The sequence below is a fragment of the Rhopalosiphum maidis genome, chromosome 1 (assembly GCF_003676215.2).
Source record: "Rhopalosiphum maidis isolate BTI-1 chromosome 1, ASM367621v3, whole genome shotgun sequence".
Taxonomy (NCBI): Eukaryota; Metazoa; Arthropoda; class Insecta; order Hemiptera; family Aphididae; genus Rhopalosiphum; species Rhopalosiphum maidis.
In genome coordinates this window covers 71086590-71112657 of record NC_040877.1, presented here as the reverse complement: position 1 = coordinate 71112657, position 26068 = coordinate 71086590, and the positions used below count along the sequence as shown (strand labels likewise).

Genomic DNA, 26068 nt, shown 5'->3' with positions numbered 1-26068 from the left:
GATGTGTTCATTTCCATTCCTTTATATTTTAAACATAAACGAGTGAACCGCATAATATATACGCTCGAGTACACATTTTCAAATCAAAACTTAACACAAAACACTATTATTTATCAAAATTGTTATAGTTTTGGAAACACTTCCATTTTCATAGGTATTATTGACTTTATATTTCATAACTGTATGTCATCATAATATTTCTTTTAGTTAATTTTGTTTTTAAAATGAATTAATTATTGATTACATGATATTATATATTATTAGTTTTATGATTTTTTTTAAAGACATTTTTATTTATAAATCAACATCAATAATATTACTTATTTTAGTATAGTATAGTACTATAATAGTGCATATATTATAATGTGTTATGATCAGGGGTTCTTAACATTTTCTAGGTCATGGACCACTTAGATATAAAATATAGCCACGTAGCTCTTCCCCCTTGAAAAAATGTTTAATTAGATTAGTCATCATTTAATATTTGCATGTAATTTACAGCTTATAATTTATAGTTTCGAATAGAATCAAATATTTTATTTACATGTATAATGTATAAAGCTCTGGCATTTCAATATTCGCCGAAAGTTTGATTAATTTTTTTGATTAAAATAATCTAAGTATGCCATTTCTCCTGATCTTAAATTAATAAATAATTATATTATCTTTATGAGGTATGAATCATTTATAGTTTTAACCAGAAAAGCAAATGCGTACCTATGTTTTTGATTTTGAACACTTCTTTAAAATTAAATAACGTATTTTAGTTATAAATACATCGACAAGTTAATTGAAAAAAAAATTGAAAAAAGTAGATAATTGTTTTGCTGAACAGTACATGTTGAGTATACTTTGTCATTCAATTTCGTGTTAATCGAAAAAACAAAATCAATTTTGTCAAAAATTGGATTTACTCAATTATTTTGAAAATTATATTGGAATTTCTAATTTTGACATAAAGTACAAACTAGATCCAATTTTCTATTAGACAACACTCTTAACATTGAAGATCGAAGTATTTTATCGACTACTTATCGTGTACACTGACACACAACAACAATTCACATCATTGTAAAATTAATACATGCATCGCTTCGTTTTGAATCTAATATATATATAAAACATAATATTTTTATAGTATGTCATGTATGTAATGCATTGTTTGGCCGTGAGAAGTTTATACTACACTGATGTGGATAAAGTGTTTTGCAAAGTCTAGTTTTAGTATGAGAGTATTACAATGATATCATTCAAAGTAGATAATTGAAAATAATATTTAAATAAGAATTTATTGCCTTTTCTCGAATTAAAACGAATGTCTTTTGTTTTTATGTTTCATTAACATGTGCCGTTTAATTTGCTCATACATTTGATGAACTGACATGTTCACACCCATACATCATTCAATTTGCATTATGTTAATTGTTATATATTAAATTATTTAAAAAAAAAAAAAAAACAATAACAATAATTTTCGATGTTGAAATTTACTTGTAATTACTTTTTATGATTCCATTACGATATTTTTTTTAATGACGAGGTACTACATGCTCTGCCAAAAAAATAAACCGAGTATTTGAAGGCCGTATTTTGTTAATGTATGAGACTGAACACTTCGTTCTGTGTTTAGTATTTACAATGTACATAATACGTCAGTATTTAAACGCTTGTCCTTGGGTAACATATAAATTATATGTTCGTTTTGGTTTGGAAGTCTAATAAAAAGTTAAAAAGAAATTTTACACCTCGTTTTAGTACTTCAAATAAAAATCAGTTTTATTTCAGATTTAGAAATAGTTTTGCAATGACGAATAACTAAAAAAAACCAGTTTTTATGGATGTTTATGAGTGATACATATATTATACGTAATAAACAGTGGGTACATTAGTAGGTATACAATTATTACAATTCTAAAAATTCATTTCCAGAAGATTTATGTTTAATATTTAATACACTTTTTTTTTAAACTAAAAGTGTATTTTGCTTATTTAATAATATTATTTTAGTACCTAAAGGCCTATAGTTTTGTAGTTAATCTTAATTTTTCAGGCACGAGTAACTCGTAAACCTATATATTACATAAAAATACAGTTTTTATAGATGTAAAAGGGAATGTATTTTTTTGTAGAATAGGCAGAGCTGGCAAATAAGTAATTTTTTTTTAACTGATTCAAGAGAAGTATTTTAATTTACAGTCATTTTGAAAAAAAAAGGTTATTACTATAAATCAAAAATATATATAAAACAGTTGAACATTTTAAATGTCTATAAAATATAAATAGTTAAAAAAAACCTAAGTATTTTTTAAAGTTATTTCATGTACAAAATATACTAATATAAATGAATATATTTTTTATAAAAATGTTATATCTCTACAATTATTTCTGTTTTAATAACAACAAAAATCAAAATCGATTTTGTTTAAGACTGGTGTTTTTTTTAAGTATTTCCGTTCTTTTTTTTAATTTGATTTCTAATTTGAAAACAGTTAGGTATTAAAATATATTTTTTTCATTCAAGTCGATATTGATTAATAATCGATTCTAGAAAATATTTTAAGCCATATGTATCTACTATAGATTTTAATTATCATTGGTTTATACCTATATAATTGATTAATTTTGTACGAAAGCGATTAGCGAAATCGTAAAATGCTATTTATGATGTAAACAAACTGATGATGTCTTTCGTAATTTGTAATGACTTTGGTAATCTTTCCTCTGATCGGTTCCTATTATCAAAAAATGTTTATTTTAATTGATTTACTGCGCTCGTTGACGGTCAACGGTAGGTTGACGATATATTAGGTACCTTTAAATTAGCTATAATAACGTAAAAAAATAAACACGCTTGAGTAATCAAATGTTTTACCGTTACGTTATTATTTTATCGGAATGTTTAAAAAATTTCTGCGTGAACAAGCGATTTCGAATAGAGTGTAAAATAAATACGAATCCTGCTTGACAATAAAATGTAAGAAAGTCCTACGTCTTGTGTAAAAATTCATTCGTTAAATTGAATTTGCCCGTTTAAAAGAGTAAAAAATAGTTTTTTTTTTATTTTTCTAAACATTTAGAGCGTTTTTGAAATCCATTCTCGGGTTTTGTAATTGATATGTTATTGGCGGTGTTCCGATAAAATCGGACCGACGTGGACAACATAATAACAACACGAAGACGCGTTGCACGTCGATTGACGTTTTGGCTGTCGTCTTTCGGTGCGCGGTGATAGGGGTGAGAACACCGCCAGAGAAACCGCCGTGCACGGCGTTCGTGATGTGTGTTGGCAGGAGCCACTGCCGTCGTCGCGGACTCGATCGATCGGAATTACGGATTGGTAAAACATTTTACAGGTGTTAAGGGTATTCGGTTCGGGTGGCGAAGCGTCGCGTCACCCGATTGTAAAATACATCGTCGGGAGATCTGATCGTCATCCGAAATCAACGTATGCCGCCGGTCGGCGGTAATAACAACAATAATAACAACGTCCGCAAACGACATAAACACGGCGCGCACCGCACACAAACCAACCTTGCTCCACACAGATGACCCTCGGCCGCCACCGCCGCGCATTCTTGCCGGATTATTGGAATTCCACACCTGAACGACATGCGGTGTGTGCGCCCCACCCGAAGCGGCGGCGGCGGCGGCGGCGGCAACGGTAACCGGTGGGGCGCGAGACCGGTGTCGGCTCGGTCGGCGGTGGTTGCTGAGCCCGTACAACACGCGTGTCCCGTACAATAATATAGTCGTGCGCCGCGTACCGGTTCCCATACGTGCCGCCGCCCGGCTGTACTGTTCTCTCGTCCGCGGACCGTATGTTTCGCGCGCGCATTTCTCCGCACACCGCCGCGGTCGTTTTTCGATACCGCTCGACGTCGCCGTATTACGTCGACGACAACGACGACGACGACGACGACGACGACGACGACGACGACGACGACGACGACGACGAGGACGAACACAACGACCACAACAACAACAACAACAACAACAGCAACAACGACTACTGCTACTCTGCTTATTAGGTACTACCACAGCCGCCACTACCACCACCAAGTCGGCGGCGTTTGTCGCTGGCACCGCCGCCCGTGCAGGTTTCCGCCGCGTTTGTTTTGAATGCCGCCGGTACGCGACCGCTGCCACCACCGCCGCCGTCGTCGTCGCCGCCGCCGCCGCCGCCGTCGCCGGACACTGATCCGCTTGGAACCACCATCATGGGAATATTCCGGTGTCCGTTGATCAGGTTCAGTCAGCGGCGGGCCAGACAGCACCGGCTGCCGGAAGAGACGTCGTCGCGATCGCCGCCCGAAGGCACGTCGAAACCGCCACTTCAAGCCGGCGCCGCGACAGTCGTCCCGGCAACTCTACCGGTACCGCCGACGCCGGCCGACCGCCCCGCCGCCGCCCGAGCCACGGCACACGCCGCCCACGCCGTCGCACATTTCGCACGGAAAGTCAGTACCACACTTGTATTACGACGATGGCGATTACAATTATTGAGAGGACGTTAAGAACGCATGTGTTGTCTCTGCTGTCTTACTAACGTACATCATAGCAAATCTCTGCGCTCAGCACAGCATGTTAGCTTTAATATTGGAGTAAATTTACCTGTTATAAAATCTAAAGAATATTATATAAAAAATGTCACACGTTTTTATTGGTATTATCATTTTGAAGTGAGTTATATCTGTGTAAAATATTACATCTTTAAAATGTTCATAAATCACTTTATAACGATAATATTAATAAAAACATAATATGACATTTCCTAGAGAATATTCTTAGCTTTAAATTTGATAATAGGTAAATTTACTCTAATGTTAAAGCTAAATACTCAAAATGTGTTCTGGTGAACGCAAACTTGCTATGATATACATTATTAAGACAGAGACAACACACGCGGGTATAACGTCCTCGTGATATTTTGATGTTATTATTATTATTATTATTATTATTATTATTATATGACGTTGAAAATGTTCGCGTGTTTTGGGTGGGCGATCGGACGACAACGATCATTTCGTCGTGCACGATCATGCAATACGCGCGTATATTATACTTACATCGTAGTACCGTCATGCAAAACGTGTGAAATATTATAAAAAGTCGAGACGATTTTATAGTAGGTACATCGCAGTTGGTTATCTTCAATTATTTAGCCCGATAAATGCAGCTTATTGGTCATTATTATTATTTTTTTCATTTAAATCTGCAACCGTTTCAAAAGTCCTGTTTGGTCGTTTTCAATCGTCATCGTGCGATGTCTGGTATTTTAGTATTTAAAATTTTAAAAATATTATTGTGCACGCAGCGACTATCATCTCTCGAATTTCGTACTTCGGGCCGCTAATACTACAACTGAAATAATTATATTTCACGGTATACGATTACAGCAGTCGGTTAGAGGAAATTTATATATTTTTTTTTATGCCGTCATCGAGTTTCGTATTCCGCGTGCGATTAGTGCTGCCACGGCGGCCTTACTGCACACGATTTTAGGCCCTGCGTGTGCGTCATGCGACTTATCGGTTTGTGTTGTTTCGTTTTGAAAAAAAAAATTACATACGTCGACGGTTATTTGTTGCATGTCGAGGCTTAATCGTTTCAACTATCCGCCGAGTAGTCACAAAGCGAGTTTGCGATACCCCATTTGTCAATTTATATTCGCAACGCACTACAAAATTATACATCCGAAACGATCGTAAATCGTATCTAAAATGTCTCGTGTACACGTTATATATTTATAATACGTTTATCTACACACATTCTCGGACAAAAATCATATTAACAAATTTTAATTGTTAATAATATTAAACATGGCGTATTTAGTTTTGGTAATATCTTGCAAACAGCATTTTTAAAAGGAGAACGTTTGTATCTCGTTATATAATAAAATATTATACATAGTTTTTTTTATGTTAATTGAAAAATATGTACTGCACGTTATTTATTCTGTGCATTATCGCTTACTGCACGTACGGAGACGTAAAATTCGAATATGTTTTTGCAGTGGTAATTCCGGTTGATTATACACAGAGAATTGTTGTTTGATCAGTTTTAATAAGTAATAATTATATGTATTTGTGTGAGTGTAGTATATAAATTCAACTAAATGCCAAAAAACATGAAATACAATTTTAAATTAACATAATATTATCGATTTACGATTTCGTTTGATGATGGAATATTGAAGCAGAAAGTTTTCGAATTTCTAATTTGGAGATACAAAAAATGTATAATAATACTTATAGAATTGGGTAGTTGCTGTACAGTTGTAAATTAATGATAATTGTAGTTTACTTTGTACGTATTATAAAATTCACTCAATTTAATATTTTTCTTTACTTATAGTTTAAATTGTGCAAGAACAGGGTTTAAATATCTAGTCGAAATTTATAAAACAAATATCGTGTAATTCTTAGAACATAATAAGGATTAATAAGTAAACAGCAGGTGTATCAACAATATTTTTTGTGTAGTAGTATAACAAATACACCATTATAATACACTATTTTATGTGTGGGATTTGAATAAGTCGGAAAAAATGCATGATCTAAAATTGTTGAGCACGAAAACAACAACTCTGCAATTATATGTATAATGGCATTATTACAACATAATGTTGTGTGCATAAATGCGCACGTGCAGAAAACGACTCACGAGAATAATGATACACGAATAAGGAGATTGACGTGTTTACTACGATCCACTACATATTAATACATAGCTACGTGCGATAATATTTTTAACACGGATAATGCAATGCAATGTATAAAATGTCAACGAATTACTAACATTATTATACGATAATAATAATATGTTATTTGATTAGCTACAGTGTGGCGTGTTTCAATAAGTGCATATGTTTCACCCTGTATATTATGCACACTTGCACTACGGCGATATATGCTTTGGAATTCCACGCTGACGCACCCCCGCCTCCCACCTAAGAACCCTCGTCGCTGTTTAAAAATCCATTTGTTTGTCTTGACGGAGGTCCAGTACGTATTCGAAACCGGTTCCAACACGTGGTCCATGCCGCGGGTAACCATCTGAGATTACTTTTTCCATGGGATTCCACAGCAGCGAGTCTTTGCGCGGCAGATTCGGGTCCATATGTTATTGGTATTATTTCCCCTTCTCACCATTATACTACTTTTTATTTTTGGCGCCACACCGCTCGCCAATTCGCTATTCAATATATATATATATATGTATAGTTGTCCTACGCCGGCGACTGAATAATGTGTATCCGAGAATAAAATTTAGGTATGTAGATAAACAGTTCATCATCCATAAACACTGTGCCTTCAAATGATTTTGAGGTAATTGAATAAATTTACCTGTTATCAAATTGAATGTTTACGACATTGTCTGTCTATACTGTGTTATAATAAATCTAATATCAACGTTTTTATTCTAAAATTTGATTTTTCATTACAAATTGACCAACGTTGTGTTGCATTGCTATTCTGTATTCAGCACGCAGAATACGTATACTTAATGCATAAATTATGTCCCATGTTATTAGTAAGTTTATTGTTTGTTATCATTTTGTTTAATCGTTTCTTTGAAAGTCGCATTTGGCAATAACCTAATGATTTATCTATTAAAAAAAAATATTATTTTGTTTTTGTGGTTAAAAGAAGAAAGTAAAATACTGTGTATAATTATAATAAATTTTCGTATTCACTGCAGTTAAAATAATGTCAATCGTGTTGTTTTTTTTTTTTACACGGTTCGTTATTATTTTCACTTTTTTTTCTAATTTAACCATATTATAACTTTTAAACATAAATCGCGATAGTTATAGAAAGTGAATTTGCCGTAGTTTTATAAATATATATTTTTTTGATCAAAATGTAGAAAAAAGTAATTTTTATAATATCGAGTTATTGCTATTAATTTACACAAAATTAACCGTAAAAATGTAAATGTAATGAATGTGATTATTGCAGTTTATATAAAAATGATTTATATTTTAAGACGTATTATAATTATCCACATTTATTATTTTTTTTAATGAATATAGAAAATTAAGGTACATTGAATGTAGATAGAACTTAACATTATTTTTATTTCAATACATTTTAATTTTTGGTAATTATTAAATTATTGTTTTAACTATATATTGTTATTAATTTTATTATTGCTATGTTATTTTAAATTGCATGTTGAATTTAAAAACGAAATAAGTCGCAATACTTAAATTTTGAAATTTATTTGGCTAACTTACTATTAATAAGTATATAATAGAAAATAAAATTGTCGTATGCTTTTCTACGCTACACCAATATATTAAAAATATGTAATTGTTTACATTGAAATCACTTGAAAATTACTATTTAATACCTACTCATATTTGTTTTAATAAAATTCTTTAATAAAAAAATAGCTGTTTGCTATTCGTTTGGAAGATCCGGTTTTTATTTAGAGGAGTTTTGAAGTCTTAGAAGAAAGCTGGTCGGTACATTATTTACACAGGAAATCGTTTTCACACGCAAATATGTATTTCTCCGGAAACAATAAAAAATGTTGAGTATTTCCTACTAAAAGAGAAGAGCTAAATTTTAAAGTAATCAACTTTTATGCTTTTTTTTTTATTAGTGTTTTTTGTCTTATTATATTCAATAATCTTTCTATATTTTATTTCTAAAGAAATGTCTTTTATTGTAGGCATAATTTGTTATAGATGGATTTTAACACAAAAATAAATATTAATTATGAAAACTAATGGTTTTTTTAAAATAAAATTATTTAAAAAATATATTTACTGTAATTCATTTAAAAGATAAAAACAGAAATTCACCATTATATTATGGTTCCACAATATAGTATCATTAATTTTTCTTTTGTCAACCTGTTTTATAGAGTTGACGGGAAAAGTACCGTTCTGTTCTATCTAATGATTCTAGGGGTGTAGTTTTCACCCAATGGCCCCATGTGAAAAGCTCACCAAATGTTACCTATGCTTTTTTTTTATAAGCAGAAAATTTGGTATTGTACTTTGTATAGTTAAATGTTTTAATATTTTCAGTATTTATTTTCTTTAATTTTAATTTTTTATTACGTTATTTTACCAATATTATCTCTTATTATTTTAATTAATACTATATAGAAAAGTATGCATGGATACAAATATACAATATAAGTTATTTTTTAGGTTATGCACGTTTCGTGTGTATTTATTATTGGTCCGTAATTTTTCAATATATTTTCAACCTTAAATTGGAAGGAATTTCGTGTGCAACATTATGTAGCAATGTTAGGGCGCTCCACAAAGTCAAGCCAGTAACACTTATTTTTAAAGTGTCTTTCGTGTTGACATTTTTAAGTGGACAGAATTAGACCCGTCTCCCTCTCATTTTTTCCCACTACAACTAACATGTCGGTCTCCCGGCGGATATACACTATAGTGAGTTCAGTTTATTTTTCCCCCGTCGTTAATGATCCGTCGCAGTTTTCGGGTACTGATTTTTCTTAAAGCGGCCGACCAATTAAGAGGGTATAAAAATTATCTTATAACTTTTAAAAATTTTTTAAAAACCTTTTTTCATTGTGTTAACCAAATACTTTTGATAACGTCCGACGACGACAAAGGGAAAAACAAGAATTTACATTTTCGAAATAATACTGACGGGTAAAAAGAAGATTTTACGTAGATATTTTATGACCGGAAACGTTTTTTTAACCCTTTGCATCACCTCCAGTAGTTTATCCGAATAACCAGTGATATTTTTTTTCCAACCACATTGTGCGTATAAATCCCTATTGTTTTATTATAATTAAATCGTAAAACAAAGAGATTTAATAAAAAATGCGCACAACGAAATATCCATCAGCACCGATAGGCCATGTGGATAGTATACCCTTTTAGTCTCCCGGTGGGATTATTGATAACAGAGATCATATATTTATATTATTTCATTTGGTGTTGCGCAGTTCACAAGTTAACACTTAAATAAACGTCCCAAGCTTATAAATTATAAATATAATGTGTTTTTATTTAGTAACCAGTCTAGTTTAGTTTTTTAAAATTACAAAGTTTGAGTTTCTATTCGATTTTTGGTAAATACACATTTATAATATAATACAAATAATTCTATATAAAATAAATGTTTCCTTAAACTGCTTAAAAGTCATCAATACATGTTTGTTGTATATTTATTTTCACGCTCTTATTTTTTGTCAATTAGTATCGATTTCTTTTAAAATATACGGTTTTTATATTTATAGTAAATAATTTCTTAGTTATTGAAAATAGTTTGGAAATTGTGGTGAAATTCTATAAATTAAATTTGAATATGTTTAAAACTTAACTTATGTAATTCTCGTATGTTCAAATTACGATGTTATAATCATACATTTTTACTGTATTGATGAAATATTTATATTTTTATAATTTAAGTATTCGGAATTGTTTAAGTTTATACGATTTGTGTGAGACATCAAATAATAAATACGTTCAATATTGTTCTCTAGCATTGTTTAATGTATATATATTTATATACAGACACACATGAGTATAATATATATTTATACACATGCATTGAAGAAGGTAAACATACACTCATACACTCACTCACTTGTCGTCGTCGGACTATTGTCGAGGTCGTGACCGCATCATTCCCTACCTCTTACTACGAGGTTGTTGTGAAACGTCAGTAGGTGACTCACGCATCTAAAAAATAACTTTGCATCTGCACGTTGAAATATGGCATGTACACCGATGGCTGAATCGTTAGGCGAAGAAGTTTGCCGAATGAAACGTACGCTCAAATGGTCCGGTTACAAACACGTGAGTTTTTTGTCCATTCAAATCGTAGGTAGTATCATAATTTTTCCGACTACAATATAAAGGGTAGATAGGTAGTTAAAAAAAAAAAAATCTTATAGAAAATCTGTAGAATGGAAGAGAAAGTAATTTACTATTGGAACGATTATGACACGGATATAATGAATTTTCACGCTGGCGAAACAATTATACGGTGCGAAGGTCCAGAGCGAAAATTGGTTTTGCTTTGCCTAATTATTTACGACGGCTAGAGATTGCGGAACGGCGATTATTTTTTTCTTCTATCCACTACCGGTTTTTCAGCTGAATTTGTATAACAGATCAAAAACCTAATGTAGGACACCTTTACCGTTGCTTAATAAATACTGATAACGTGTATACTTAGCATACACAAAATTACATATGATAAATAAGTTTTTATATTTTATTTAAACAGAAATACACCGTTTATATAATATTATATAAAATTGAAAAGAAACATATTTAGATGAGAACAAATAAAGCCTTTTTAAATCTATGTTTTATTACGCGTAAAGTGCAAATTTTAACAAATATGATGTTTTAAGAAATTTATATTTTGCTTTTGTCAGATCAAAATTAGAATATACTTCTCTTATTATGTGGTATTCGGATAAAATGTGTACAACTCGAATTTTCAAAGCGTTTCAAAATCGTTTTCTCCGTTTTCTATCTTTCAAATTCGAAGTTGAATGCCTAGAACATATTGAGTAAAATGGTTTATAATCGTATATTAATTTTGAATCATTAGATAAAAAAATGAGATTTCCTCCACTGTGTATTTTTATTAAAATTATAAAACAGTTTCATAGATTGTTCTTATTTGTTGGAACAATTAAATTTTCGAATTAGTTACAAATCTATAAGAAATTAAGACTGTTTTTTAATCAATTATACTTCTAAGAATTATTTACGATCATTACCTGATAATATACTGATGGCCATAAGAAAAACTAAGGAAGTAAATGTTTAGCCGATTGTGAGTTACGGTTATATAATTTTGTTTACCATATGTTAATATTTTTGTTATATATATGAATAATTTATTTTCAATATCATTTGTACTATTATTGTAGCTATATTTTTTATTTTAAATATTTATACTACACACTGTATTTTTACATATAGATTGTTTTATAAATGAAGTTTTTCCCGTTAATAAATAATAATAATCACATAATATATTATTAAATATATCGAAATCCATTAGATAGATAGGTAATTATTTTTTTAATAGAAATTATAAAAAATAAAATGTCATAAAGAACTTTCTTATTATCCGTACATTTTATATGATCCCCTGAAATTGAAGTACCAAAGTGAATATTTTTATATTATGTTGTAGTAATTTAGTTTTTTAGTTTAAAAATGCCTATAAAAGAAATTTAAGAAATCAATAAGATAAAAAACCTGGATTTATATCATTAAATAAATGAAAACTTTAATAATATATATATAGAGGCATAGAGACTATTACATTTAATATTTTCTAATTCATTACTAATAATAATATTTAAATAATAATTGTCGGTAATACTTTTTTATGTATTAACAAATAGTTTATACTGTCATACTTATTTAAAGAGATTGTTGGACAATTGACATATTTTTGTATTTTGGTTATTAAGGATTTATGGCTTATTAAACTATTAAATTAATTTTTTTTTTAAAATAGGAGCTCTATCCGTTATACAGTAGGTTTCGTATGTACTTCTTTACTGAATAGGTCACTATAATTGATGTGTTAAATTCGTATTCAATGATATATCCTTGTACCTATATTCAAACTATGATTATTAGTGGAGACGGTCAGCTTCTATGTCTAAAAATATTTAACATTTTAACATCGATTTGTATTACTACTGGTAATACGGTAAGTTGAACTAATTTATCTACGATTAGTTTATTTTGAAATACAAAAGAAATAAAAATCGTTACCTTGGCAAAATATTGTAATTGTTCGTTGAAATATCCAATGTCGTTTGAATTTGTGCTTTAAATTTCTATTTAAAATAATTGTGCCTATTCATTCATATTAAACTTTTTTTTTAAATAGCAGTAAGAAAAAAATATGAGATATAAATTGTGTTATGAATAGGTTTGTAGTATAAAATATATGGTTTAAAATTAGTCTACATATCTTGAATATTATAAAAATGTTCATTGGATATAGGAAATAGCAATTTACGTAATTGCAAAAAGTTTCAAGTTCATAAAAATAAATTTTTTTTTTAAATTATAACATAGTTCCTAAAATCGATAAATGAAAAATCACATTACATCCAATTTTGTTCTAATGTCTTTCAAAAAACTGTTTACATGTGTATTTGCGGTGGGTACTATTAAAATTATGCATAATTGAGAGAACATAAAAAATAAATACACATCAATGTTAAACCAATACATTTATTGCTTCGTTCAGAATTTAAAATGTAAAAAAGTAATTGGTGCACTGAGTATTGAACTAAAATAATCAAAGTATTCATTTACAAAAAAATCTTCCGTAGGTATTTACTTTTACAGTCCGTTATAAAAATGTATAATAATTTATGCGATTTATACTTCTCTAATTAATTTTATGGTAGCCTTGTTTCGTAATCAAGGCTTACCTTATTTAACATGCAATATTTTATGTAAAGTTTCTCGTCTGTGTAATAGAATGTTAGTCGACCGTAAAGGTAAAATGTACCGGACAAGACATTGTTCAATTTGCCAGATCGGTGACTAAAAAATTAATTTATACTTTGAAAATGTACCAATACTTTTTTTTTATTTTATTAAAATTCTTTCTTTATGTTTTTATAAATATTCAAAAGTTACTAAACCGTTTTAAATTTCGGATAAGTAAATAAATATTTGTATTATATTAACCTATTAAGATATACATGTATACATTTTAATCTACTGATATTAAATTAAAATTGTTTAATAATTCTTGTAGTTGAAAATATTTTGGTTATTATAAATATTAACCAAACATACTACAATATGCTGTGTTTTCCAGAAAATTGAGACAATTATCTCAAGAGAACCTCTCTTTTCTCAAGTGTTACATAGATCTATGCTTTTTATATTTATTATATATTATTAAATAAGTTATATGAAATTTTGAATTTGAATAACATTTTAAAAAATCCTTTAAGTGTTTATAACTGATTTAAAAATGAAAAAAATTTTAACTTCGTTCAAGCACAGTTTATATTTTTCTTTAAAAATTAGAGAACATTTTCTCTAATATTCATTAGTAGTAAACTGTAGTAAAATAAGTACGTATACTTGCTACCTGTTATATGTTACGAGTCAATAATTTCAGTGTAGAGTTTTCAAATTACAATATGTTTTTCTATGTTTAATCTACATTTAATGTTAAATTTTTACAAACATGCACTTATAAAATATTACTTTAAATAATTGTCTATAAATACCATATTAATATACTTAAACTATAGCACTATACTATTATGGGGTAGTATAAAACTTAATTTTAGTATATATATATATAATGATTGTTATTTAAATAAATAAAAATTATAATTCAATTATTTTATATTTAAATGTTTAATGTAATTATTTAGTAAAAAAATAATTTTTTTTCTGTTCCCGATTTGTATTTCTGCAGCTTGTATTTTTTCGTGGTAGTACAATTTAACTTATAAATTTTATTCTTATTCTTTATTAGTGCAACAAAAATTGTTGTTAGTTGATACCTTTATTGTTGGGGTTTGGCCATAGAAAATTAAAATAATTTAATAACTGTTTGATGAATCGTTTTTTATTTTTAAAGATATATTTTTATTAGATATATTGTATCACTTTTAATATAAGTATAGAGTCAAGTTTGTAGTTAAGTTTTTACAAACTTGGTTCAATTTAAAACGTATATTTTATCAACTTAAACTGTTTGATACTTTAATAATTTTTCAAAATAGCTATTTTTATTCTTTTTATGGTTTCATTTTGATAATTTCTTGGAAATGACTTTTCAAATTTTGACTATTATTTGAATCGAATATTTATTTCATTATTATTCATAATGCTATATTATATTATTATTATAATATTATACTATAGAATTATTTAAAACATTACTGTAGGATTTTAGTTTATTCTTTATTGGTTGTTGGTTTATACATTATTTTATGATAAAATTAAGAGTTAAAACCGTGACTAAAAGATTTTTTTTTATACTGAACATCCTGATATTGACCTATAGGAAGACATGTAATTCTAGACTAAGCTGATTAATTTATAGCATTATTATAGTCTGGCTGAGGAGATAAAATACCGGCCGTATTCGAAAAACGGATCGGCTTTAGCAATTGATAGATACTAAGTTGTGTTTCCACAAACCGCATTAACACGTTATTGGAAGTGAACAAAAACTCTTTTTGAATTACGTCGTAAAGGGGTTTAATATAAAAGATAATCTTTTATTATTTATAAAAATGAGCTTTTGTTGCCGTTTTATTAGATTATATGTACACACTCTATGAATGTGAATTATTAAAAAATATAATTTTTAATATCTGTTATTTATTTTATCTGTTTTTAAATATATTATTAAATACATACTTATAGTCAATAAAGAAAACAATGCTTCAATGTCTTTAAACTTCAGTTGTTGTTTTTAAATAGTATTGTGCCACAGATGGTTTTTAATATTTAGTAAATTTTATAGTACACATGTCAAATATTAATTTATATTTATTTTGCATTTATAAATCATGATGTTAATATCTGTTACTCGTATTATATTCAATAAAAACGTAGGCATTGAAAAGTTCTTGTATCTATCTGTTAAAATATAATGAATATAAAAGCAGTATCTATCTAGTCTGCAATATTTTTCTGTAGGTTTCATTTTTATATACATATCTAATTTAAAATACACTGCACTAATGCTAATTAATGTTAGTCGATAAAGTTACTGAAGTGTGTATCTCTTAGTGTTTTATTAAGATAAATAACATAGTTCGGACATTAAAAGAGACACAAGATATAAATTTAGAACAGTTGATCTTAGAGGAGAGAAGGTTGTTATAAGAAATTAAATATTTGCTGAGTGTCTACAATTCGCATGACTTTCTGAGGAAAGAATACGTGGACTATTCTGTGATAGTAGTTTTGAAGGGTGAAAAGGTATTTTCACTGAACCCTTTCGATCATGCTACGTGAAAAGTAGCGGCTAGCAGTGAAAGTATCCTAAAGAACAGTGCCGTATTCAATGATAAGGCCTAAAAAAAAGAATAACTTTAAGTGGAGTCACCAGTTGAAATTTAGCTTATACGCGAATAAAGAAAACCAAGAAGTTTGAATACTTTACATCAAATACTTAGTAATACACAGAGTTTGTGTCAGGGTAAAGCCCAAGTCTTTAACTTAGTTTCTTACAATTTCTAAAGGAATATTGTTAACGGAATAAATATATACTTAATAGGAGTATTATGGTGACAAAAAGTCATAACCGAGCACAAAGATATATTAAGAAAAAGGCCAACGATTTTTCCCAATATACGAGTATGTTGAATTTTTTATTACGATATTAATACATTATATTATTATTATTATAATTTTATTTTGTTTTTTATTCATAATAATAAATGTTATTAAAAAATAGAGTTGTTAATTTTAAAAATGCGTTATACATTATATTACTATAAATCGTCTATTCTAATTTGTATTAAATATTTTAAGATTCGTTTATTGTTGGTTGGTTTATCTTGTCTTAGTGACTGTTGGAGGCACTCGGGATATTGTTTTCATTTCTAGAAGTTTTTGTTTGTCGTCATAAACGAGGAGGTGCTTCTCGGCGTATTTTGATACCGATTACATGAAAGTGAATGTCATTCATAGCATATTTTAATAATATAATACCATGTTCTTCTCATATATAAAGGCGCGCCACTGCCGTGATTTTTGGTGCGCTTGTTTATAGGAAGCCAAACACGAAACATGCACCACGCGCTGCTTATCCCACGCTTGCATTTAATATTATGTGGAGGTATATAATGCCTATTCGAAATAAGTACAATCGTATTATATTGTATTACAATAGGTAAAACTATTTATATAAATACCTATATAACGGATAGAACAAAATGAAACATGTTACATGTAGGAATCCGTGTCTGGGGCACGCCCGAAAATCTGTGAACTTTTATTTCTATATGTATTAGTTTTTTATAAATAAATAAATATATATAAATATATTTAGGTTTATTTAAGTCTTATGTGTACTATACAAGTTGACAGGAAAATATTGATTGAATAAATAATGTATATATTTATTATCTAATAATTGTCAATTCACCCAGGTACTATAATGAAATACCTATAGCTATACACAGTGTATTATTATTTTAGCTATAAATTAATATTTTCATTCTTTTTCAAAAATATCTATATTAATTTGTAAAATTTTAAAACTATAATAAGTAAAAAAAAATTTTGCGTTCTTTGTCTGTATTTGTCGTCCAAGGATTTCAGGTATATTTTAATTTAAATGTAGGATAAATTAAAACATAGTACAATATATAAAGGATCATATAAAACGTTTAGTATAGATAACTTATCTTATACTTGCAAACGCTTCAAGAATTCTTTGATAAAGTTTTCGATTGGAAATTTCTCGTTTTGTAAGAAATGGTGTATTCGTTAATTTTATGTTAATGGACATTTATAGGGATATAAAGAAAATATTAATTAATTTTTTTTTTACTCTGGAAGTTGGGACCAAAATATGTTCAACTACTAAGTTGTAATGAATGCAATCAGCTGTAGGCATCCAGTCATCTTTTTTTTCCGGTGTTTCATTGTTTATAGTGTTATGCGATTAATAATGGTTACATACATTTTTTGATATTAGATATGATCGTGAGAAATTATCATTTTCGGAATTCCGGTTATGTATAAAAAACATTTAAAAAAACACTATTTGAAATCATTATATACATTTAACTCTTTTAAAACTCGTTGATTGTTATTCTGTTTATTTATGGATTATAAATGTGTTAATATATTTTTTAATGTCTAAACTACTCTGCAATGTATCATATTAACTTCTTATTATAAATGTACTTGTTGTACTTATGAAATTAGTGATTACTTATTATTCACCATTAATAATAAAACATTTAATAATATGTCAATGCAATTACTATTTTTTGATTATTATTTGATAAAAAAAAATATATATATTTTTATTAGATGATTGTAATGTTGGAAACATGATAACATCTTTAATTATTTTTAATGAGTACTTAATTACGGTTTAATTATGATTTAATTTATTTTTAATGTTTATCATGTTTATAAAATTATATATTTGTTTTATATTCATATCTAATACATAGAAAATAAAATATTTGACCTCTGTACACTAATATTATAGGTTCCTTTTCGCTTCTCATTTGAGGTTAATGCTGAAAGTTAAACTATATCCTTCATTATTACTAACCGAAAATCAGCCTGAGGGATGTAAAAGTTCAGTAATTTGAACTCGTATAGTTGTCGATACATAAGTCGACAGAAAACGGTTTGAAGCTTTGGGTTTATATTAGTTTACTCAGATCAACCCTGGGCAATAAAAGCAGTAATCACGACTAAAGTTACAATAAAGAAGTCCATCTCATGTGTTGACATTGTAAAATGTATAGATTCGAGAATAATGTTGTATTAAACATACTTTTGTATATATTTGTTTGATTTGGAATTAGAAATCTATTGTTGAATACTCAGTGTACTGGCTTTTCATTGCGATATTGAGTGTTAAAACATTATTTATACCATATACGATTATTGATTGTGTATAGTCATTTTTCGTCATTTCGTGTATTGGTCCCTTCAAATTAATAACAATAATTAGAAATTTCTTCAGGTACATTGGAAAATATCTCGATGAATTTCTGACCCTTGTATCGTATATTGTATACTCTATAGTGTATAGTCTTTTATGCCATGTACGTATAACACATGTACAGGATGATGAGAATAGGATAAAGTAGAATTTAATTAAAACCTATATCATACAGAGATACAACGGTGGTGCGTATGATGACATAGGGTTAGCACATCTCGTGCATTCCGAAGTCTTGTAATTTGGAGCAAAATTACCGAGACTAGGAAAAATGCAAATATTGTGCAGAAGAAAAAATAAATACGTAATAAAATTGTTGAGAGAATTACATTGGCGATTAAAATAACATCAAAAGGAAGACAATGTAGTAATTTCGTTGTGAAAATGGAATTAATACTGCCTATATCAATATAATATTAAGTATAACTTTTTTCTTGAAATTTGTCTGACATTTTAAATTGAATTGTCTTTATATTTCCTAAATGAATTATTATTTGTAAATTCTGCTATTAGTTCATATTTTTTTAAGTTTGTAATATCTTTGTACTTTGTACATTTTGCTTATTTTCGGTAATTTTTTTTTATCTGGATTGCGTTTAAATGTTTTTATATTTAAATAATATAGGTACGAGAGATAACTGAATAAAAATAATTTACATTATACATATCATTACATAAAACTTATTTAGTTTGCAAATTTATAAAATCTTTATAAATTATATCAACTTATTATCGTACTTCATCATTTATATTGCAAATTTAGAATACTAGTATTTACTTCAATAAGTACATAGTACTGTTGTTATTCTGTGCCGATGTGCCATTATTATCAGTCGATCGTTTTAAGGTTTAAGTGATTAGAAAAAGAAAATATGATTACGTTTAAATAAACTAAATTAAATAATTTGTTTCGGTATATTGGATTTTTATTAAACAACCCTACTATTTTCTAAAATTAAATGTGTTACTTAAATTGTTTTTATAGATATATAGTATCAAAAGGAATTGTTTAGTAGCGTCTACTTTATTCATTCGTAAATACTTTTCTTGGTCGATTTACTTTCTAACCATTCTGCCATAAGCTATATTCATGTATATATATAAGTATTTATAGTATAGATAAAGATTAACATTTTTTGCCATTTTCGATTTCGGACAAGACGGACATTATTAAAAGTATCTATTTTAGTTGTAGACAATATGATTATTATAATATGGAATCAAATTTTGATATTTTTCGCAATTGTTTTTTTGACTAAATTATTAAGTTTCAAAACACTAGCATTATTAAATCTTCAATGATAACGACTATAAATACCAAATATTCCTATTTAGTCTGTAATGAATTATATAATTTTTGAGTCTTTAATTCTATATATTATAATGAAAGTAAGTATATTATTTATTTTGAATATAACCAATAAATGTTATCAATTTTCTTCAAAATTGCTTAAATTATTGTTATATAATAAATAAAGCTGTAAATTCTTAATTTTAAGATATGTGTTACCAGCAGTTTTTTTTAAGGATTCACTTGAAATCAAATGATTTAGAATTTAATGTTACAATTTTCTTGACTGTTTTCAAATTAAGTATTTTTTTAAACAAGCTGATACTTTTTACCGAGTTTGAATATATTATGCAAGTTATTCTTTCAGTTTCAAATATTAAACTTAATTTGTAAATTTATAACTTTTGAAAGTTATTAGTAATATAATGTGTTTTAAATTTTATTTGTTTGCGTAAATAATAATATATATATTTATTTTTATTAAAGCAAACACTTGAGTATCTTTAAGTTAATGCGATTATAGGATGCAATAATACAATGATATAAATAAGTGACTTCATTATTAAATTTTCACGTATTGGTTGTAATCTGTTTTAAGCTTTCTATTGTTCTATAATTCGGCTTATTGTGAAAATCGGGATTATATGAATTAGGTAAAGTTTCATATAATATTTAATTTCCTATTGAAACTTAGCGTTTTTTTAATATATGTAATTCAAAACTAGAATGTCATTATTCAATATAAATGATTTGAATAAACGTAATATTTATTTTATGAGTAAAAAAAAAATAAATACTAATAATAATAAACACAATTGTTTTTATTAACAATACTGTAATAAAAATGCCTTATTTAGAATAGAACAATTTAGACTTTAAATACGCTATTTATTAAGTACACCTATTAAAGAGATTTACTGATAAATAATATATATATTATGTTGGTAAACAATTGTATCGTATTATTCATTTTTCATGTCGCGATCCGATGGATAATAAATAATGATTGTATTGGCGATAAGTGAAACATTTAGGTGATACCTAACATACATTTTAAGTACTGAGCGGAGTGATGAATGTATTGGTTTTACAATGATATAATATATTTTTATAATTATTTGTGTCTGTCATTTTCTTTCGGAGCAGTAAAATAGCTTCAATCTTCATTGTTGGGGAAATTTTTGGTAGCAAATTGGATTAAATTGGTCTTGGGACGTGCATGGAAAAGTGTAATACTACAAAAGTTAACAATTCTAATTAATTTTCAATATAATTAGAAAAAATAAAATATGGTTTTGGTTAGGTTATAGGTAATTTTAATAATTTAACAGATTCATTGGTGCTTTATTCAATAAAGAGGTTAAATATTATAATATAGCATAGCCACTTTCCTCGATTTTTTTAAATTTAGATGTTTGAGTGTAGGTATTTGTTTAAATTTCACTTTGTATTCAATATCTCTTTGGTTAATTTAAAATACCTAGTTTCTGTTACAATAGTAGAAATTTAAAAAATCTATATTGTCCCAGACATAATCTTCATTATTTTTAAAAACATTGCATCTTTATTCATTTTTCAATTACATGTCATCTCGTTTAAAGTATCTTTGTTTTTTCCCTATAGTTTAAGTTCCATATGGGTTTATTATATTTCCAATGTAGAGTGCTTTTTTTGTTTATGTATTTGTCTACAAACAAGATTTGGTCAGGATACTTATAATAGGTTTTGTACTTTTTGTGTGCACAGAATTCCCGGTTTATCCAATTTACGACCTCTGGTCAAATATTGAACACGCTCAAGGGTTGTTCTTAACGAATAAGAAAAAAAGGCTTATGACATGGACAATCGGTTTAGGGATTGACGTCCTTGAGAATGAAAAGAAAGATCAGAGAGGGGTGGAAGATAAATGATAATGATCGTAGTATATTCAAGCGGAAAATATTGTGCGTGGGAACAGTCGACGGGTTTTTTTTTTTGATTGAGGTTACTAGCTGTTTTCTGGTTTTGCGTATTGGTCTGTTGAATTTCTTCTGAAAATAAATCCACACAACACAATGTGAGTAAATAAAGATTATACATTTACAATTTTGGGACAAATTCAAGTATAAATTCTTAGTAATGAGATTAATCGGGTCATTTATTTTTACTATTTGAATAGAAAAGTTTGAATTTTTAAGTATATTTGAATTTATATAATATTTATAATTTGTATAATGTATAATATTGCTACTACTTATTTATTTATTTTTTTTTTTAGAAATACGGTAGATTGAACTAATTCTTGTTAAAAACAAATCGCATATTATATTATGTAACTATTATTAGTTTTAGTTCTAAGATATTCTTCAAAAAGTGATGGTCAATTCATTTATCGTTCGGCTCGGAATCTAAAAACTATAAATATAACACTGAAATTTACAAATAAACGACTTGTAGCTTCCAGAAGTTAATTAATTTAAATTAAAAAAACCTGATTTTTCATGAGTCTATTATATAATATAAAGTAAAAAGTAAAAGGTGTCTTAACGCATTTAATTAAAAAAGTTTTTGTAGTTTTTTCGTTGCATTTCATTTTTTAAATTTATTATTTAAGTTATATTTAACTATAAAATCGCATACTAATAACTGTGTATATATTTTTTGTAGATTGGCCATATTTTATTAAATTTGTTTAAAAACAAAAATAAATGGTGCTATCTTAATCTATTTTTTAAAAATGGTTATTATTTGTTTACATAAAATGATTAGTTATTAAATATGATAACCATAATTTTAAAAAATACCTTGTTTGCAGTCTAATATAAACTTAATAATTTAGTGGTAAATAACGATTAATTGAATAAATCTATATTTTTTTGAATAGTATTTAAAAAAATTGAATTACCGCATGCAGTTTGTTTTATTTTATTTTAGTTTACTCTATAATTAGTTAAAAAAAATATATATATTTTATTAATTAAAAAATATCTAAATGACTGAGATTTAAACGTCACCACAATACTTTGTGTTAGCAGAGGGGGGCTCTTGAAAAATTTACATTTGAAATAGATATAAATCGGTTATCATCATTCATTGTTAAATGTTTATATTTTTAATTCTGTTTTAAGTGAGTTTTTTTACAAACCAAGCTGTGTTTAAATAGTCTAAACTATAGTGTATATATATATATTATAGTATTTGTTTATGATAATATGGTCTATTATTTAAATTGTATACCTATTTTATAATAATTGTCTTAGAGAATTGACATTGCTTCCACCAATTTGCACTATCCATTCTCATCCTATCCCGATGTTCCGTCTGTTATAAGATCTATGGATGTGAAGAAGTTTTACTTTCACATAAAAATTATAATCAATACAATCGAGGTCATTATTGTTTAACATTCGAATGATAAGCTGGTATTTTGAACGGCATATTATGTTATCGTAATTTTAGAGTTTTGGATCAATTTAAAAAGTAATCACATCTAAAATGTAGGGTTATTTATTATGCAAAATATTATTAAAAATATTTGAAATTATTTAATACCCATTTTTGATTAAAATCTTTATAAAATTAGTAAAATTGATAAATTCTCTATCGAGTAATGAAATGAAGTTTAAAAGTAGTTTTGATATAGATCCTTATCTTATACATATTTTAGTGAACAGATGTAAACTCCAGAACTTAACTTATCGCGGAAAAACTATTTTTATACTGAAACTGCCCAACGTAGTTTTTTGTAATAAGTTTGATTCAAGTTGAAAAATAGTTATTGGGATTATTAGAATATACTTGTTTTAACTAGATATACCTATTGTTAAACCATCATCAATTAATAGATTATTAAGGTTTCTTCATTCATTTATTTAGGTACTTAAATTATTTTATAAATTATGTTTAATAATTATGTTTCAAGTATCATGTAAAATACAAGATCTCATAAATAAATATTTGTTAAAAAAATATTATTTTTATTTTAAAAATATATAATATAGATGGAATATTTTGACTTTACCTTTAGACGTGAAAAAATAAATTCTGCTGATTAATAACGAAAATTGTAGTATACAATTATGAAAGTTAAAAAGAACAAACTAACTGTTTTATATATATTTTTTTCTTACCAATTGACGCAAGACTTTACAAAGAAGCTTTACAAAAGTTCCACTACTCCGACAGTCACAATCAAGCTTTCACAGTTTCACATGACTACCATGTCATTCATGAGAGTATAATTCATCATTTGAGTGAATTTACTTACTTACCACATATAATTTGTTATCATATTGGGTTTGTGAAACGCAGTGGCCATCATTAAAATACGTCATCCACTTCAGCCAAAAAATGAGTTTTTATTTGAAGATAACTCAGCTATTGGTATGCTTGATATACAAACGACTCAGACCTTTATGATTTATACATATTAAAACTATGTCTTCGAAGTTTTTTAAAAATCTATTCTTTCTTTGTGTAAAATCTATACTTAAACACCGCAGCTGGTACTATATACTTATTTTCAATTGTTTTTTGATTATTAACCTTAACTTGGATTATTTTCTTTTTATATTTTATAATATAGATGTATTATATACAATACTTTATATTGAAATTGATTTATTGTACTTTTGATATTTTATGATTTGATTTTATAAAAACAACTAAAATATATTTCAACTCGTTCAATTCGTCTGAGTTCCCCCCAATACGTATATTATAAAACTATTTTATATTAGATATATTACAAATTTTAGTAATATAAGTATGGTAGGTATATAAACATAACATGATCATTAAACCTAAAATTTGGTATGCCTCTTAATTAAAATAGTTTACCGCGTAGTCGTGCAGGTGAATTTAACCATTTGCGTTATCCATCATTAAAATGTTTATCGACTTGTCAAGCGTTAAGTTCGACGATGACACGAGAGATTCAATGGTGTGGCACACTTAACGAACACAGTTAAGTCATTTAATATTTTCTCTTTGCTTCGTTCCTTTCATCTAAAATGCACAGACACATTGATACATGCAAAGAAAAATAGAGATACTTTTTAGCGTCTCGGATTTCTGTGTTACAAGTCAAAACTCATTGACTTCGTTGGATTTAATTTAATTTTTTTTTTTGATTTAAATTGATACAAATTAAAGCTTGTTGTAGGCTTATTATTATTTAAGTAAAACTCTGTAAAATCTTAGTATTAACCTTTTTAGTAAACTAATAGTTGATCAAAAATTTAGATTAAATTAATTAAAAGCTAATTGAGAGAGCCAATTCATATTTTGTAAAGGAGATAGTCTAATGCTTTTATGTCCATTTTAAAGTCTACGCATAGTAGCCGTCGTGCACACCGCTGTTTCTATTTGTCTGCAATAATAATAGAACTTCCGGATTGTGTGGGAGTTAGAAGCTAGAAATCAATCACGAGCTAATACTGTTTATAGTAAAAAAACATTATTAACATTATAGATATAGATGCGTACCAATACAACTTAATATAATATTAAATAGCATAGTCTATAGTGGTCTGTTGAGGGAGAGAAGTGGGAGAATTCACTAATGGATGGATAAGGGGGAAGGTGAGAGAAACCGTTGAAAGAAGAAGGGGTAGTCGAATCGCACGCGACTGAAATAGAGCTCACTCGCTGTCGCTGCACCTGCTGCCGCCTGTCATGGTCGTACGCCAACCCCTCGTGGTACTACGTACAGTTTTCAGTGTCGCGCCGACCGTCCGAGCGGATAGAGCAGCCGCCCGAATTCGTCCCGTGCTGCTGCTACCATTCGAAAAATACGTATTCCGATCACTTCGATGAATGTAGTTATACACTATAGCTGTGATGGGAAAAATTGCGTGCAATCGAAATCGGGTCGCAACTACCGTCCGTCAGCAAGGCCATTGCGCTCTGACGCGCTCCGAACTCTTGGAGCGCATATCAAAAATGGTTAGCCTTCATGTGGGTACAATTTTTCTTTATTATTAGTGTTGATTTTTCCTTTTTTAAAATCCGAAAACAATCAAAACCTTTAATTTTTCTGATTAAAATATGCACATATACACGTGTTGCGTTGTGATGTATTGTTGATAAATACTACTAATTGTCCAATATATATATATTTATTTTT

The 26068-nt window shown here is 28.1% G+C and overlaps 1 protein-coding gene across 5 annotated transcripts in view; it reads left to right on the top strand.

Moving 5' to 3' along the window:
- LOC113552644 (putative uncharacterized protein DDB_G0291608) overlaps window positions 1–26068 on the top strand; it is a 95776-nt gene that overhangs the window by 13188 nt on the left and 56520 nt on the right. Inside the window, exon 1 of one of the 5 annotated variants that reach the window (XM_026955494.1) lies at window positions 3760–4457. The exons of 2 other annotated variants lie outside the window; for them this stretch is intronic. In XM_026955494.1, coding sequence (XP_026811295.1) covers window positions 4218–4457 — 240 coding nt within the window. In that variant the 5' untranslated portion in view covers window positions 3760–4217. Of the gene's footprint in view, window positions 1–3759; window positions 4458–10575; window positions 10802–25684; window positions 25900–26068 lie in introns of those variants that run through there. 2 more of the 5 variants (XM_026955504.1, XM_026955500.1) reach the window with 2 other exon arrangements.